The 18,744-nt window shown below is 34.5% G+C and overlaps 1 protein-coding gene across 4 annotated transcripts in view; it reads right to left on the reverse strand.

The window, feature by feature from the left end:
- Nucleotides 1–18,744, reverse strand: part of CRY1 (cryptochrome circadian regulator 1) — a 105,065-nt gene that overhangs the window by 11,448 nt on the left and 74,873 nt on the right. For all 4 annotated transcript variants that reach the window (XM_042993101.1, XM_042993100.1, XM_007096456.2 and 1 more), the window contains exons 3-12: nucleotides 14,148–14,290; nucleotides 10,963–11,147; nucleotides 10,477–10,565; nucleotides 9,549–9,689; nucleotides 9,155–9,466; nucleotides 7,010–7,161; nucleotides 6,571–6,773; nucleotides 6,369–6,464; nucleotides 1,107–1,178; nucleotides 927–1,030 (exon numbers count right to left, since the gene is read on the reverse strand). In XM_042993101.1, coding sequence (XP_042849035.1) covers nucleotides 927–1,030; nucleotides 1,107–1,178; nucleotides 6,369–6,464; nucleotides 6,571–6,773; nucleotides 7,010–7,161; nucleotides 9,155–9,466; nucleotides 9,549–9,689; nucleotides 10,477–10,565; nucleotides 10,963–11,147; nucleotides 14,148–14,290 — 1,497 coding nt within the window. The remainder of the gene's footprint in view (nucleotides 1–926; nucleotides 1,031–1,106; nucleotides 1,179–6,368; nucleotides 6,465–6,570; nucleotides 6,774–7,009; nucleotides 7,162–9,154; nucleotides 9,467–9,548; nucleotides 9,690–10,476; nucleotides 10,566–10,962; nucleotides 11,148–14,147; nucleotides 14,291–18,744) is intronic.

Consider the following 18,744-nt stretch of genomic DNA (forward strand, 5'->3'; position numbering starts at 1 on the left):
AAACTGGGTAAAGTTTGATTTCAAGGAATTAAATGATAAAAAAATTGATGAGTGTTTATTGATCTTCAAGAAAGTTACAATCTAAATTAGGTTGGCACTAAGAAAACAGCAATATTTAAAATGTTTTATTATTGCTGTCCATATATATATATATATATTATTACTGAAGTATAACTGACATACAATATATTAGTTTCCAGTGCACATCAATCACATTGATTCAATAATTATATACGTTACTCAATTATATACTTACTGTAAGTATAGTTAGCAATAATTTTTAAAAAAGCACACAGTTTAAGATAACTGAAGAAACAAAAGTCTTTAAAAACTGGCAAATGCACTGTATAGATATTTTTCATGTAAATTTAAATGATAAAATAATATGCCACATCCAATTCAACTGAATATAGCCATGGCTTTTTTGATAACTCGGAAAAGGGCCAGTTTTTTTAAAAAATTAAACTATTCCCTGAAAGAATTTAGATTTCAGAAGTATCACAATACATAAAAGAAACTTATAACATTTAAGAGGCAAAGATGCGGGGAAAAGTTCATAAAGGGATTATATTAATACTACTTACAATAAAAAGTCACTTCGGTTGTTTTAGACTCATGGTCACATAGTAAGAAAATGAAAAAAATGTCTTTTTCTGAGAAAAAAACTTGAGCACAACATCATAAGTTTTTCAAATTTAAAGATCATCAATTAAGATGATCACTTTCAAAACTGAGTGAAGCACTCTGTCCAGTACAGATGCACTTCTCTTGTCTAATAATTAAATGGTTTTGTAACAATTACTGAAAAGTTAATGCCTCAGTTTCTCTAGTTTGAAAAAAGAGATTAGTTCTATTTTGGAAACTGTCTTAATTTATGTTGATTACACACTCCACTAAAGCAAGAAATAAGGCTTTAAAATATTTACCTAATTAACGCTCTGTCGCTGGACCTTAGGACCAATACTCTGTGTATCCTCTTCCTGACTAGGACGTTTCCCACCACTGAGACCAGTGCCCATGGAGCTTCTTCCTACGTATTTTAAAAAAATGTATGTTTACGATAGGAAAGGTAAAAAGAACAGTATGCTCAAATGCTTCATTCTTACCTTGCTTTAGTAAGTGAGTTTGCTGACTGTCTCCATGAGTATAATGTAAAATACCACTCCCCTGAGAGCAACCTGTTAGTATTTAAAACACAGTAAAATTATTTAAATTCTAAGTTGTATGTATTAAGACTACAAATCCAATTTTTAGTAACTGTATTAGGGCATTTACGCTTTTTCAGACTAAACCCCAATCCTTCATATGAACCAAAAACCATATGCTCAAATCAGGAAAACTTAAACTTAGGGTCATAGAAATGTTGACTTTTGGCTCAAAGGCAAAATCACTAATAATCATTTTCTAAAAAACATTTATTTACTGCATGACAACGAGACACTTGATCATAGAAGGAAAATATAGGGCAACCGTGAGATATATATCCTTCTTTCACCTCTTGTGCCTCTATTCCACATTCTCCCCTCAGAGCCTGTCCAAAACATATGCCCTTGGAGATAAGTGAATAAGGGCCTGCCAGATGAGAATTTAACAATTCAAATCACACAAGAATTCAGAAACAACATGGCAGTTACCTAGCAATTGTATCAACCCTTCTAAAAAGAACCAGTGTCACAGGAGAATGGGTTGGCACAGGAAATAGGTTCTAGAGAAACATTTTTGTCAGTGTGTCTAGATAATGGACAAATATGAACATTCTAGCCCCTACAGAGAGGTCACCTTGGTCTGAGCAAGATAAGCTACTTATTTCTTATTATAGTTTCATGCTCATCAACTTCCTCTGGATAAAGAATTCAGCTTTTCAAAGTACTCAAAATTGGGAAAGTGGATCAGGGATGAAGCCTTCTATCATTGGAAAGGGATACCTCCACCATAAATAATGAACTAGTGTTCCTTGATATTTTAAGTCACATGATTTTTATTTTTTCGTTTAAATTTTAGTTAATATACAGTGCAATATTGGTTTCAGGAGGAGAATTCAGTGACCCATCACTTACATACAACACCCAGTGCTCATCACAACAAGCACCCTGATTTTTAAACTTCTAGTGTGCCCTTCACAGTCACCTCTAATTAAACTAAAAACCCTCAGTTCTTGGGACCTGTAAGGCTGTTAAGGCTGAGGGTCAGACTCTGGACTACGGCAAATTTAACACTGAATGGTGCTACTCCTCCTGGTTTTACCATTGGCAGGGCTTCCCCTAATAGTGATACTTGTCACCTTGCATTATTGTACAAGATTTATTTAAAAAAAAAATTTTTTTAATGTTTATTCTCGAGACAGAGACAGAGACAGAGTGTGAGTGGGGGAGGGGCAGAGAGAGAGGGAGACACAGAACCCAAAGCAGGCTCCAGGCTCTGAGCTGTCAGAGCCTGATGCAGGGTTCGAACTCACAAACTGTGAGGTCATGACCTGAGCTGAAGTTGGACACTTAACTGACTGAGCCACCCAGGCACCCCAGTACAAGATTTATTTAAAATTTCATGTAACAACATGAATGTACTTAATTCCACTGAATTATACATTTAAAGTGGTTAAGTGCTAACCATTTATATGTGTGTGTGTGTGTGTGTGTGTGTGTGTGTATACATATATATATATATATATGTATATATATATATCATATATTTTATAATCAAGAAAACTTCACTTGATCTTGGCCAAAAGGCCAAGAAGCGATAGAATCAAGAAAGCTTCAACAAATAACTTTCAACTATCATATTTATTCATACTTTATACATTTGTTGCATGCTTGTTTATGCTAAAGGCTGTAACAGGTACTAGGGATACAAATATTACTAAGACATGAGGTCTTGTCTTCAAAGCATTTACAGTCAAGTAGATGACAGATACATAAAATCACTAAGTACAAATAAGTGTTACTAGGTTCTAGGAGGGAAGTTTTTATAGCACACAGTGGGGACACTGAAGAAGGAAAAGTCAATTTTACTGGAAGATTCACAGAGGTAGGCTAAATCACAGGCTAGTCACCTCATTTTCTCAAGTTAATCAAATTCATTCTTCTTCCAGTTCTAAGATAAATGAGAATAATCTCATAAACGAAATACTGAGTGAAACCAGCCAGGCCAAAAAAAAAAAAAAAAAAAAAAGATTACAAACTATAGGATTCTATAAAGTGCAAAAAATGGGCAAAAATTATAGTATTAGAAATTGGGAGAGTGGCTACTTTTGAAGAGGAGGCGGTAAATTAATAAGTTCAATAAATACATTCAGAATTTCCTTAAGATGGCATTTTATTTCTTTAGAGAGCTAAATGATAAGCAGACACTTAGACTCTTCCTGAGTCCCTAAATTGATGAATATCTCAACTGCCTATAACTTCCCCATAAAAAATGCAGTAAGTTATATTGTCACAAGAATAACAGTACAAGAGACAATGAGTAGAGCAAAGAGCTTTGCTGAATCAACTGGCTTATGACTAGCATAGCTGCTTATAAAAATCAGAAATCCCCACATTAACTGTATCTTCAGGGACATTACAGTGGTTAAATTTCAAATGCCAAGATTATATAAGATGACAAATCTTAGAATGAAAATAGCTTTAAACAAACTCCCATATTTCTTATTTCTAAAAATCCCATGTTTTCTAAGGGCAAAAAGTTTGTATGATCACAGTCCTCTTATGTTACACTATCAATAGCACCAAAAGGATTTTTCACTCATAAAATTCGAACTTAAAGACACTGTGGGGGGAAAAATCGCATAGAAAATGTATTCAAAGGAAACATACCAAAATTTAATAATGACTGTCTCTAGTGGATGGAATTGTGGGTGATTTTTATTTGCTGTTTTCTATTTTTCTGAATTTCCCATGTTCTCTATAGTAAATAGTTTTTTTAAAGCAGTTTTGAGGTATAATTTACATACCATAAAATTCACCTGTTTTAAGTGTACAATTCAATAATTTTTAGTAAATTTATAGAGTTGTATAATCATCACAATCTAATCCAGTTTTAGAACATTTTCATGCCCATTTGCATTCATTCTCATTCCTACCCCTAAACCTAAGATAACCATTAACTTAGTTTCTTTTAAAGGCATGCCTTTTCTGGACAGTTCATATAAGTGAATTGGGCAGTATGTGGTCTTTTGTGTCTGGATTCTTTAACTTAACATAGTATTTTTGAGGTTTATCCATAATGTAGCATGTACCAGCATTTTATTCCTTCTTATGAATTAATATTCCATTGCATGGATGTACATTTTGACTTATTATAAATGAAACTATTGAAAACAGTCTTATGATTCCGTAAGTCTTCGTGTAGACGTATGTTTTCATTTCTTTTGGACAGACACTTAGGAATGGAGTTTCTGGGTTGTAAGTTAAATTTATGTTTAGCTTTTTCCAAAGTGGCTATAACATTTTACAGCCCATCTCTCAACAACGTTTGAGGGTTCCAGTCTCTACACATCCTTTACAGTACTGGTTACTGTCACTTCTTAGGCACTCTTTTTTTTTAATGTTTATTTTTTTAAAAAAATTTTTAAGTTTATTTATTTACTTTGAGAGAGACAGAGACAGCACAAGTCGGGGAGGAACAGAGAGAGGGAGACAGAGAATCCCAAGCAGGCTCTGCACTGTCAGCTTGGAAACCAATGTGGGGCCTGAACCCACAAAACCTCAAAGATCATGACCTGAGCTGAAACCAAGAGTTGGATGCTTACCGACTGAGCCACCCAGGCGCTCCAAATGTTTATTTATTTTTGAGAGAGAGACAGACAGAGTGTGAGTGGGGGAGGGGCAAAGAGAGAGGGAGACACAGAAACCAAAGCAGGTTCTAGGCTCTGAGCTGTCAGCATAGAGCCCGATGTGGGGCTCGAACTCACGAGCTGTGAGATAATGACCTGAGCTGAAGTCAGATGCTTAACTGACTGAGTCACCCAGGTGCCCCTGAATGGGTATTGTTAGTGGAAAAAAATTAAGTTAAAAATTAATAGGGTGGCTGGGTGGTTCAGTTGGTTAAGCATCTGACTCTTGATTTCGCCTCAGGTTGTAGTCCCAGGATTGTGGAATCGAGTCCCACGTCGGGCTCTGCAATGAGCACGGAGCCTGCTTATGATTCTTTCTTTCTCCCTCTTTCTCTCTCTCTCTCTTTCTCCCCGCACCCCCCCCCCACCTCCCCACCGCCTGCCTCTCTACCCCACTTGGGCTCTCCCTCTCTCTAAATTAAAAAGAAAAGGAAAGGGGCGCCTGTGTGGCTCAGTCGGTTAAGCATCCGACTTTGGCTCAGGTCATGATCTCGCGGTCCGTGAGTTCGAGCCCCGCATCAGGCTCTGTGCTGACAGCTCAGAGCCTGGAGCCTGTTTCAGATTCTGTGTCTCCCTCTCTCTCTGACCCTCCCCTGTTCATGCTGTCTCTCCCTGTCTCAAAAATAAATAAGTAAACGTTAAAAAAAAAAAAAATTAAAAAAAAATAAAAAGAAAAGGAAAAACATTAAATTAAAAATTAAATAAAACCTAAAACATATTACTATCGGAGGCGCCTGGGTGGCTCAGTTGGTTAAGCGTCTGACTTTGGCTCAGGTCATGATCTCATAGTTCGTGGGTTCAAGCCCATGTCAGGCTCTGTGCTGACAGCTCAGAGCCTGAAGCCTGCTTCAGATTCTGTGTCTCCCTCTCTCTCTGCCCCTCCCCTGCTCCCACTGTGTGTGTGTCTCTCTCTCTCAAAAATAAATAAGCATTTAAAAAAAATTTTTTTTAATTATTATCATAATTAGATTATGCTTTGTTTTATTTTAAGTACAAAAATACTTCAATACATCTGTATACAAGTTACACAGAATATTGACCTTTGATATGCCTTGTGAGACACTATTAAGATAAAAGCCTACAAACAGGATAAGTAGAGGGAAAAAATGGATATGCTTCAGAAGTATCTAATCCTTTCAAATGGAACAAAAACTGGAGGGAAGAATGCTTTAATAGCAAGTCAAATCCTCAGGATCTTTCCATAATCACTTGCTCCCATTTCCAGGTCCATAATGCTCTCTCCTTCATCTGCCTACCCAAATTGCTATCCACCCCACAATCTTCCAAGAAAACTTCCTGACCTAAATTCTACTATGTGTAAAGATGTTTTTCATCTCTAAAATGTCACTAATGAAATGAGGGTATACATGTGTGAGTGCATGTATATACACATGTATGTATGTGTACAAAGAACCTACTATACAAAGATAGATTACAAAAGATAGATTTTTTAAAAACGTAGTGAGGATTCAGTAAATATGTATTTGATTATTAATCTCTTTATGTTACTAAGTGTAGAAAATTCCTTTTCACTTACTTCCACTGCTGCTACAACCTGGAATATTTTCTCCAGGAGAATATCCCATGAGGCCTCCATTCCCATTAGGATTAGAAGGCACTGATGCAAGAAGACCTAAAGGGAAAAAATTTCCTATTAAGTTATGCTCAAGATCAAATTCAAGGATAGGTACACATAAACAACTGCCAAAGAAACAAACAAAAGGTAACTGCTGACATACCTAGTCCTCTATATCGTGAAAGCTGCTGATAAATCTGTTTCATCCTCTCAATATTCAAACGGCTTGCCTCAGCATGGTTCACCATCGGTTTAGGATAATTAACTCCTATCAAACATTTGGCTACCTTTTGGATACCTTCTGGTGCATTCCAGGGATCATAGATATATTTTGCAGGGAAACCTCTTAGGACAGGCAAATAACGCCTTTTGGGAGAAGGAAGAAAAACTATTAATAAAATGAACTATAAGCAAATTATAACAAACTAATTATTAGCTATGAATAATCAAAATCAAGTTAATACCATTTAAATGATTCGTTTACCCATCTCCTCATTTCTGCTGCCCATGATAAGTAGGGAAAACCTTAAGTGTTGCTTAAACATAAAAATTTCTTCCTGGATTAGTTATTCCAAACTGAATAAAAATCACCCTTGATTTACCTGATATAGTCTCCATTGGGATCTGTTCTCCTACCAAAACCAACGGGGCAATAGCAGTGAAAAAACTGTTGGAAAAAGGAACTACAAGACAGCCACATCCAACTTCCAGCATTTATGCTCCAATCTGCATCAAGCAATAATTCTTCAAATACCTTCAGAAGTAACAGTAACCAATTAGTTTGTACACATATAATTCTCAAAGCAACCATTTTCCAGGTCTCTGTAGATCAAAAGTCAAGGAAAAGAAAATCTAGCACAGAACTATAAAATTAAACTTTCTAAAGTCAGCCTCTTTGTCAATGTTCTGTTCTGTAATGAGTTATTTCAGGGAAAGAAAAATATAAGTAATATAAGTGAATTTCTGAATAGAATTCACCTTTCTAATCTTTGCCGGTGGTATTGGGACCAGGGTAAAATACTCAAGTCAACGATTCAAATAAACATGAAAGAAAAAAGCAGTAAACATTTTTGAGAAAGCAAACATGTTACCAAATAAATCACTAACAAAACTTTAGAAGCTTGGTACCACTGGCCTACATAGAGGGAGCACTCAAATATAAATGACCTTTATGGGAATGCAAGCTGGTGCAGCCACTCTGGAAAACAGTATGGAGGTTCCTCAAAAAATTAACAATAGAACTATTTTACGACCCAGCAATTGCACTACTAGGTATTTATCCAAGGGATATAGGTATGCTGTTTTGAAGGGACAAATGCATACCAATGTTTATAGCACTATAAACAGTACTATCAACAATAGCCAAAGTATGGAAAGAGCCCAAATGTCCATTGATGGATGGATGGATAAAGAAGATGTGGTATATATAGACAATGGAGTATTACTCGGCAATCAAAAGGAATGAAATCTTGCCATTTGCAACTTTGTGGATGGAACTAGAGGATTTTATGCTAAGTGAAATTAGAGAAAAACAAACATCATATGACTTCACTCATATGAGGACTTTAAGAGAAAAAAAAGATGAACATAAGGGAAAGGAAACAAAAAATAAATATAGGGAGGGGGACAAAACAGAAGAGACTCTTAAATATGGAGAACAAACAAAGGGTTGCTGGAGGGGTTGGGGAAGGCTGGATGGGCTAAATGGGTAAGGGGCATTAAGAAATCTACTCCTGAAATCATTGTTGTACTATATGCTAACTAATTTGGATGTAAATTAAAAAAAATAAAAATAAAAAAAAATATATAAATGACCTTTAAAAATGCACTAGCATTATAGAGTTTAAATTTGGAATTCCTTGACCAAATTAAAATGAATTTTTATAAATTCATTAAGTGTTTGCTATAGCATCTACCTCACGTACAACTTTGTACTAGGAAATATAGGAGATGCAAAAAAAAAAAAAAAACCCCAAAAAAAGGATCAGATGGGGCGCCTGGGTGGCTCAGTTGGTTGAGGGTCTGACTTTGGCTCAGATCATGATCTCATGGTTCGTGAGTTTGAGCCCTGCATCGGGCTCCATGGTGACAGCTCAGAGCCTGGAGCCTGCTTCCGATTCTGTGTCTCCCTCTCTCTGCTCCTCCCTGGCTTGCACCCTGACTCTCAAACATAAACAAACATTAAAAAAAATTGTTTTTAATGGATCAGAAACGGTCCTTGGATAGGGGAAAGTTATGTTATAAACAGGAAGGTAAATCAAGTCCTATTACATATAACCACAAGATGATGTCATAAAATGCAGTATGTTTCACTTTACATACTAGGTTACTAAAAAGCTGTGATTTTGAAGTGAAGTAAAATGATACAGGCTTAAAATTTTACAATATAAATTCAATATTTCTAAGAATTCCAGGTGAATCCTTTTTTGTAGTAGAAATAATCACCTATAAATATGTTAATCTAGTAAGTCCAGAGTGTTATTAAACCTTATAGTTCCCTTGATGGCTAGGCTGGTTCAGTCTCTGAAATGACTTTAGGTTAATCAAACCAGTTTTCACATTTTTCCTGCCTGATTATACCATTCTGCTCTCCAAGAGTGTGCCTCTTTAGGGATTTAAATTCTTTACCCACTGAAAAAATTAGACTATAAACGAATCTACATAATAGACAACTTATAGGAATTGTTTAATAAAGTACAGAGTCTTTCAAAATAAGACTGTACCATATTAGTTAGCAGAATACTTACTTTCATTCCTTCTTCCCAACTAATCCACAGGTCACCTCGGGTCAGGAAGCAAGCAACTGCATGTCTGGCTAAATGGTGAATCCAACCCTCCTGACGAAGCTGTGTCATGATGGCATCAATCCATGGAAAGCCTGTCCGTCCTTCTGCCCATTTTGCTAAAGCCTCAGGATTCTTATCCCAAGGAATCTGAACACAGATGGGGTTTCCTTCCATTTTATCAAAGCGTGGATTATTTGTTGCTGCTGTATAGAAAAATTCACGCCATAGCAGTTGCCCATAAAGGGAAAGGGGAGGGGAACTGTTCTTCTTTACCTAAGGTTAAAATGCAAATAAGTTATTGTCAGCAATTTTTAAAAAAGTATTCTGAAAATCAAGCTTCAGTTTTAGATAGTACCTTTTTGTAGAGATCTGTTAGTTTGAAGTAAAACAGTCGACATGACAAACAACCAAATCGAAGATAAGGACTGAGTCCAGTAGGGCTAGCAAGCAGTGAATTTGCATTCATTCGAGGTCTTTCAAAGTTTGCCACCCACGCCTGAAAATACACAGAGAGAATCATGCTAACTAATTGCCTTTTCCATTTTTAAAGAGTATTTAAAACTGATATATATTTCTTTAAAGTTACATAGTTCTGGGGCGTCTGGGTGGCTCGGTTGAGTGTCCAACTCTTGATTTCTGCTCAGGTCATGATCTCATGGTCATGAGATCAAACCCCGCTTCAGGCACTGTGCTGGGCATGGAGCCTGCTTAAGATTCTCTCTCTCCTTCTCCCTCTGCCCCTCCCCTGCTCACACTCTCTAACCTCTCTCAAAAACAAAAACAAAAAAAAGTTACATACTTCTTGGAGAATAATATCTTATTATCCCAGCCACAATCATGTTATAATAAAAAACACAGCAGAATACAATTAAGCATTCTTTTGTTTTAGCCATCCTGGTGTAGCACATACTCATATGAAATAAATTACCTTCAAATTCCTAACACGAAGCTGAGAGCACTTTCAACCTGTCTCCTTGACACTGAGGTAAAGGTGAAATAGAAGAACTTTATCTTAGCTTCAAAGTTATGGTCATCAGATACCAGCTTACACAGAAAGAAGAGGTAGTATTGGTAGTAGCTAAAGAGGAAATAATCAGCAGAGGAGGAAAAAAAATATCTAAATGAAGAGATGGTTGTTAATTTTCAAACAATTAGGTCTGTGCTGTTTTAACTATTTCTCTCAATTCCTCTTGTTCAACAGTCTACTTTTTGGTTTTAAAAAAGAGTGAAATTATTCTTTAGATGCCAGTTTGGAAATACAAGCATGATCTATGTTATCATACTTTTCTTTCCAAATGCCGTTCCAAACGTGTAAGTGCTTCAGTTTCTCCGCCTGGCCATACTGCAGAGGGTAAGCCATCTGTATCAAAACCTAAAAAAAAACAAAAAGAAGAAAAAAGAAAAAATATTCTTCTGGAACTAAAATAATTTTTATTGAACCGCAACAGGTAGGAAAAAAATACTTTGCAGAATAATTTATGACAGTAGCATAAAAATGAACTGACGGCCCTGGGTAACTCCTCATATATAAGGATACATCATGGTCTCTATTCTTTAGGATGAACATCTTAAGGTGATCACAGATAGATCACATTTATAGAACACATAAATAATGTACAGATTTATCACTTCTTAGTTTAAGAGCTTCTTTTAGATTTTTTTCTCCTTTCCCTCTAAATGCAAAATACTTTACATGTCAAATTAGAAGTGAGATTTTCTGAGTGATTTATTAACTCTTAAGCTCTGCATTTATTACCATTTACACCTACCAAGTTCTTCCAATGAAGGGACTCCATATTTCTCATCATGGTCATCAGACAGAGGAGTTGTGCACTTTTCTATTAGTTCTGAAGTAATTGTCTCTACGGGTATCTCTAGTGGTTCCATTTTGCTGATGAGAGTCTGGAATCTTTTATAAGTAAGAGGTGGCTGTCCACCATTGAGTTCAATGATCCTAATAACAAAGTAAAATAAAAATATAATTTGACTGGTAAGTTCTGAAAAGGCTTAAAATCAGAAAATAAAATTAATTACTTAAGACTTCTAGGCAGATGTAAGCTTCTTATACAACCATGAAAATTACTAAAGTAGTTATTGAATCTAAAAACCATTCTCGCAATTTTTTAAACATCTGCTACTTGTCAAAAATATACAGTATGCAAATACCAAAACCTTTAAGACAAAGGGCATCATTAAACATCTATGAGTGAAAAAAACAAGCAGCTAAATTAGCCTAAAGGCAATAACATAAAAATAATACATATGAAAAGGTAAAAACATTAAAACTCAGCTCAAAGAATCTCTTAATCGTCAGTAAAAACTAGACCGGACCAATACAATATCAAGGAGCAATAAGCAAGTCTCATTAATTAGGATTCTATATTACTGTAGTGACAATCACTTGCTATTTTCTATTGTGCTTATCATGCATTTGTTTAAAATGTCAGCATATGTATCTTATGTACATTTTACATTCACTTTTGATCTCTGATTGCCTCAATCAAGTTATACTAAAAAGAAAAATTAGCTTTGACAATGGTAGCTTGGATCAGACACTATTTGGGAATAACCAATTATTTTCTTTTACGATGGCCATTTGCTTGACATTTAGCCCTAATAAAGAAAGACTGTAAAATCTAATTCCTTCATTTTATGGATCAAAAACTAGAACCTACTGAAAGAGTTAAATAAGTTAGTCAAGGTTGCATAACTAATAAATAGGAAATCAAGGTTTCCTTAATCCAAATATAGTACATTTTTACAAAGTTTTTAACTTAAATTCCAGTTAGTTAACATACTGTATTATATTAGGTTGAAGTGTATACTTTAGTGATTCAACACTTCCATACAACACCCAGTGTTCATCACAAGTATCCTCCTTAATCTCCATCACCTATTTAACCCATCCTCCCAGTCACCTCCCCCTCTGGTAACCATCAGTTTATTCTCTATAGTTGAGAGTCTGTTTCTTGCTTTGCCTCTCTCTTTTTTTCCTTATGCTCATTTGTCTTCTTAAATTCCATTTTTCCTTAATGGTGTATAAGAATGCAAAAAGATTTCTGCACACTGATTTTATAACCTGTGACTTTACTGAATTCATTTATCAGTTCTAGTAGTGTTTTGGTGGAGTCCTTAGGGATTTTTATATACAGTATCATGGCATCTACAAATAGTCAAGAGTTTTACTTCTTCTTTACCAATTTGGATGCCTTTTGTTTCTTTATGTTGTCTAATTGCTGTGGCTAGGAATTCCAGTACTATGTTGAATAAAAATGGTGAGAGTGGATATCCTTGTCTTGTTCCTGACTTTAGGGGAAAAGCTCTCAGTTTTTCACAATTAAATATAATGTTGACTGTGAGTTTTTCATACAAGGCTTTATTATGTTGAGATACATTCTCTCTAGACCTACTTTGCAGAAGGTTTTTATCATGAGTGGATGTTGTACTTTGTAAAATGCTTTTTATGCATCTATTAAAATGATCATAATGGTTTTAATCCTTTCTCTTATTGGTGTGATGTATCATGTTGATTTTTTGTGAATACTGAGCCACCCCTGCATCTCTGGAATAAATTGCACTTGATCGTGATGTATGATTTTTTTAATGTATTGCTGAAATTGATTTGCTAATATTTTCTTGAGAATTTCTGCATCTATATTCATGAGAAATATTGGCCTAACGTAGTTCTTTTTTTTTTTTTTTTTTTTTGGTCTTTATCTGGCTTTGGTATCAGGCTGAACTGGCCTCATGGAATGAATTTGGAAGTGAAATTAAGAAAATAATCTCATTTATAATTGCACCAAAAACAATAAGATATATATATATATATGAGATATATGACTTTTGGCTTAATATCAAATAAGACCCCTGCCTGAATCAAACTACAGTTTTTATACATTTGGAAAAGTAGAACAAAATTAACTAGTTTTTCATGTAACTTATAGAATTAGCTTTATTAACTAGATAAAACGAGTAAAGAACTAAAAAAGTAAAACAATTTAAAAGGTACATAAATTATGAGATTTCAAGTTCAGCACTTGTAGGGATGACAGTATGCCAAAAGTTACTACACTAATGAATCTTATAAACCTTCAAAATTCAAAGAATATAAATACTTTCTAAATTTAAACTTACCACAGAATTTTTTTTGGACAAAGCATCACCAAGAAATGATATTTAAAAAAAAATACACTTTGAGAAATAAGATATTATGCCACATTTTAGAGGACTACAGCTATGCAAAGTAATATTATATACAATTTGCATCTGAAATTAAAATCCAGACGAGGGATACATACATGAGAGGCACCTGGATGGCTCAGTTAGATAAGCATCTGACTCTTGGTTTCAGCTCTGGTCATGCATGGTTCATGGGATCAGGCCCCCCCGGGATTCCTTCTCTCTCTCTCTGCCCCTCCCCTGCTTGCACACTTGTGTAAATGTTCTTTCTAACTCTCTCACAACAAATAAATAAACATTAAAAAAAGATATAAATGCATGAAATAAAATAATTTAAGACAATCATACTGAACATATCAAAGTGTAGTATAGCTTTATATCATATAAACTATGAGATTAATATTACTAAGAGCCCTGAAAGGCAAGACCACAGGTTGAGTTAGAACAGTCAAGGAAAATTATGTGATACTCATAATAGTTTTGACAGTGAAATTCTGAGTATTTTTGTCTTATGCACTAAATGTGCCTGTAATTTTGGCATCTCTCGAGTAAATAAAAAATCACAGCAGTTAAAAGGCTAAGGACTTAACATACATTCATTTAATTCTCCCACAATTCTATGTGTATGTTGTTATTTTCATTTCACAAACTTAAGTCCCACAGGTTAAAACTTACTGGTCCATGTGCTTAATACCACTGAACTGTATGCTTAAAAATGGTTGAGATAACAAATTTTATGTTATGTATATTCTACCAGAATAAAAGAAAAACTTACTTGTCCAGGTCATATAATGTATGTGAAATTCGTACAATAACTTCTACTCCAGCTTCAGTAGCCAGTTTCTTAATGGCTGCATCTCGTTCCTTTCCAAAGGGCTCAGAATCATACTCAATTGAAAGTTTAGTAATGTTCCATTCCTAAAGTAAGAAAAACGGACAAAAATGTACACAAATTTTAATAATTATTTTTTCTATTACAACAACACATTCTGGAAAAAGTGAAAAGCTCAAACTCTACATATGAAATTATTATACATAAATCAAACTTTGAATATGCAGGAAGAAACCACACAATTTATAAATTCAAAAATATGTTAAGAAATGTATAGTGATTAGATTTCAAGCATTGTACTAGGCATTAGACAATCTAACAATATGCTTAAAACCAGCTTCCTACACTAAATGTGTTTGTATAGCACTCTACTTTTCAAATAATTTACATTTGTTCCTCAAAATAATCCTCAGTTTACCTCTTTGGTTGGTATCTCCATTTGGCAGATAGGATTATCTGCCTAGGATTTAGGTATAGGATTTTATACCTAAAATTTAGGGACTTGCCCATGTTCACAAAGAGCCAGAATACCTGAATTTATGTCTGTTGATTCTAAGAATTGGTCTTTCATAAACCTTTGATAGTTAATATGGTATACACAATGCTTTGCTGAGGTACTCTTCTGTAATTTGTTATTTCTGATTACCAAAAAATGCTAACTGTGGAGATACAGAGATAGTAATAATAATACCAGATATTTAGTGAGTATCAGGTGCTATATTGATAAGTTATGTACACATCTCCTTATAGTGATTTTCAGTGTGGAGACTGTGACTTCAGGTAATTAACTGATTTCCCCAGCGGGTAGTAGCTTTTCTTTTTAATTCTAAAATCTACTCTGATATATCTTACAAAGAAAAAAAAAATCAACAGCAATTCTACCATTAGTTAACTAATTATATAGTAAACATACTAATTCTCTAAACCTGGACAGTTTAGACAAGGGCTGTTTCCAATGGTGTGATTTAAAAAAAAAAATTGCTACTATAAACCATGCAGTGTCTATCCTTATCTTTATGCGTTCATCTTAAACATTGTGGGGCATTTGTTCTATTTTTCCTAGAAATAGTCCCTTGAAAACCAATGAATGGATAAGGTAAGCACATTTAAAATTTTTATAGACACTCCAAATTTTCCACCAGATATAGTGTACCAATTTACACTCTCATCAGCAGTACACCAAAGTGCTTGCTCCCCATACACTTGCCAATAGCATGTGTTAAAGGTTTAAAAAAAAAAAAAAAAACAACTAACACATACACATGGAATAAACAGAAAAATAATTTTTAAAATTTTATTTTCTTGAAAATCTTGAAAAATGCGTATCGAGTGGTCAACAGCTTTTACCTTTGAAGAGTAGAATTTAGGAGTGCAAATAAAGTAATTATTTTTTATTTTACACACAGTTGTACTGTTCACATTTGTTAGTACAATCACGTACTGTTTTTTGAAATTTAAAAATAAAATTAAAATGAGTAGGAAAGCATTATATTTCTTTGTTTTATGGACAAGAAGTATAAAGTAGCATTTAAAAAACCCAGGATCTAAGGGCGCCTGGGTGGCTCAGTCAGTTAAGCTTCTGACTTCAGCTTGGTCACAATCTCATGGTTGGTGAGTTTGAGCCCTGCATTAGGCTCTCTTCTGTCAGCACAGAGCCTGATTTTGGATCCTCTGTCCCCCTCTCTCTCTGTCCTTCCCTCACGCATGCACACACACATCCACTCTCTCAAAAATAAAATAAATGTTAAAAAAAAAACCACACATAGGCTCTAAACTCAGACCTCCTGAGTTAAAAGACTGGCTCAACTATTTGCACAAATGGCTAAACTCCTCCTGCCTGCTTCCTCGTTTATAAAATAGGTAGATTGTAAGTAATGTGCTTAGAGTAGCTAGCATATAATAAAAACTATGTATTTGCTACAGTAAAACAAACAAAAAAAAACATTGTTACTGTTTGCATGACATAATGCAAGTAAATTGTTAAGGACATAATATACAGTAAGTCCTCAATGAATGGCAGCTATTATTACTAGCCATTCGGATATTTCTTCTTTTGTGAGTTGCAGCTTATGTTTGCTTGGTTTTCTATGGCAATGAATTTTTCTCTTTGGACTTGTAAGAGCTCCTTATATTTTAATGATAGCAACCTTTCTCTGCCTTTTACGTTACAACTTTTTTTTCCTAAGTAGTAGTTAAAAATTCTATGATTTTTTAAATGTTTACTTATTGAGTGAGAGAGAGAACACGAGTAGGAGAGGGGCAGAGAGAGAGAGGGATACAGAGAAGCCCAAGCAGGCTCCATGCTGTCAGTGCTGAGCCTAACATGGTGCTCAATTCCACAAACCATGAGATCATGACCTGAGCCAAAATCAAGAGTCGGACACTTAACCGACTGAGCTATCCAGGCGCCCCTCTATGATTTTTTTATAAATAAGTTTTTAGTTTTTAGATAGATGATAGAGTTTAAGATGACTCAGTAACACTCCCTTCCCTTTTTCCTTGTAAAGGAAGGGAACATAAATCACAGTTAAAGATCAAAATATAGACCACATTACTAGTAAAGAAGAATTGGAGAAAACATACTAGGTTTATGGGCAGGTAAGCTTGAGAATATTTCATCCCTGAATAAAACAGATTTACCCACCCAATGATAAGCAACAGCTTCCCTGCAATGGGGGCTCCCCTATAAAATTTATGACTCAGGAGAAGAGAATAGGATATGTGTTCTTAGCAAATGAAGAAAAGAAAAGGTACAATCTGAGCTATGCTCACCTAGGTCCTTTTACTAAACTCACCAATGAAATCTTTAACTTCTTCTCTGGGGATAAATTAGTGAGTATCTCTCCACAATAAATATGAAAAGATACAGAAGAGAAGGTTCCCCAAACATTAAATGTATTCACTCATACGTCAAATATTATAATTCTTAATACAGGCCAGATATAACACTAGGTCCCTCCTTCCTGGAGCTTACTGAGGAAGATTGATAATCTGGAGATAAATTTAAAAAGTACTAACTATTAGAAAAAAATATAATGCTATGATAGGAAATATGGGGAAGAGGGTAATAAGCTAGTAAGCTAATTATCTACTCTCTTTCCTTCCCAATTACACTGGTTAGCTTTCAGTAAGTGGTAGAAGTACATATCCTTGCTTTACTCCTTATCTTAGGCAGAAAGTACTCAATATATCACCATTAAGAATGACATTAGTTATGTTTTCTTATAGACAACCTTTATCAAATTAACACTTACAAATTTTCTATTCCTAGTTTAAAGGTATTTTTAATCACAAATCAATGTTGAATTCTGTCAAATGCTTTTTCTTCATCTATTGAGATAATCATAATATATTTTCCTTTATTCTATTACTAGGAAGAATTATTTTAATTGATTTTTATAATGTTGAACCAGCTTTGTATTCCTGGAATAAACCTCACTGGATCATGATGTAGTATTGTTTAAAAATATTGCTAATTTCAATTTGTTAATATATTATTAAGAATATCTGAGTCTGTTTCTGGGAGACACTTGGCTATCCCCCCCTTTTTTTTTCCTTAAAATCTCTTTATCAGGTTTTGATATTAGAGTATGGTATTAGAATTATGCTGGTCTCATAAAACAAATGTTTTGGGGAAGTGTTCCCAACATTTCCCCATATTTTCTGAGAAGTACTGTAAAATTGGTATGATTTCTTTCTCAAATACATGATAGAATTCACAATTAAAGCCATTCTGGGCCTGGAGTTTTATTTATGGAAAGGTTTTCCATTATAAATTCAAGTTCTTTAAGAGATAAAGGACTATTCACTTTTCCTTTTTTTTCTTTTTCTGAGAATTCTGTAACTTGTACTTGCAAGAAATTTTTCATCTTGGTTGTCTAATTTATTGGCATCATGTTTACATCCTTTATAATACTTTTGAAGTTTAGAGAATCTCTAGTGATAGCCCCCTTTTTTATTCCTGATAAAGAATGATAGAAATGCTATGATAGAAATTTTCTCCCTTTTTCACCCTGATCAATATTGCTAGAAGTTTATCAATTCAATCTTTTCAAAATCCAGTTTTTGGCTTTGTTGACTGAATCAATCAGGATTCAGTCGAGAAACAGACAACAGCAGCAATCTGAACAGGGAACATTTAATATGAAGAATATTAGTAAGCAAAAGGTGGTCAACAATGACAAGGAGTGAAAGAGGAGTTAAAGCTACACTATCCAATATGGTAGATAGCCACTACCCACAGAAGTGGCTTCTGAGCACTTGAAATGTAGCTAACTGGAACAGAGATGTGCTGTAAACATAAAATATACACTGAATTTCAAAGACTTCATATGAAAAAAAGGTTAAAATAGCTTAAAATTTTAATACTCATTTTATATTAAAAGGATATTTTAGATATACTGGGTTAAATAAAATATATTATTAAAATTAACTCTGGGCACCTGAGTGGCTCAGTCAGTTGAGCATTTGACTCTTGGTTTTGGCTCAGGTCATGATCCCAGGATCATGGGACTGAGCCTTGCATCAGGCTCTGCACTGA

The sequence above is a fragment of the Panthera tigris genome, chromosome B4 (genome assembly GCF_018350195.1).
Source record: "Panthera tigris isolate Pti1 chromosome B4, P.tigris_Pti1_mat1.1, whole genome shotgun sequence".
In the NCBI taxonomy this organism is placed as follows: domain Eukaryota; kingdom Metazoa; phylum Chordata; class Mammalia; order Carnivora; family Felidae; genus Panthera; species Panthera tigris.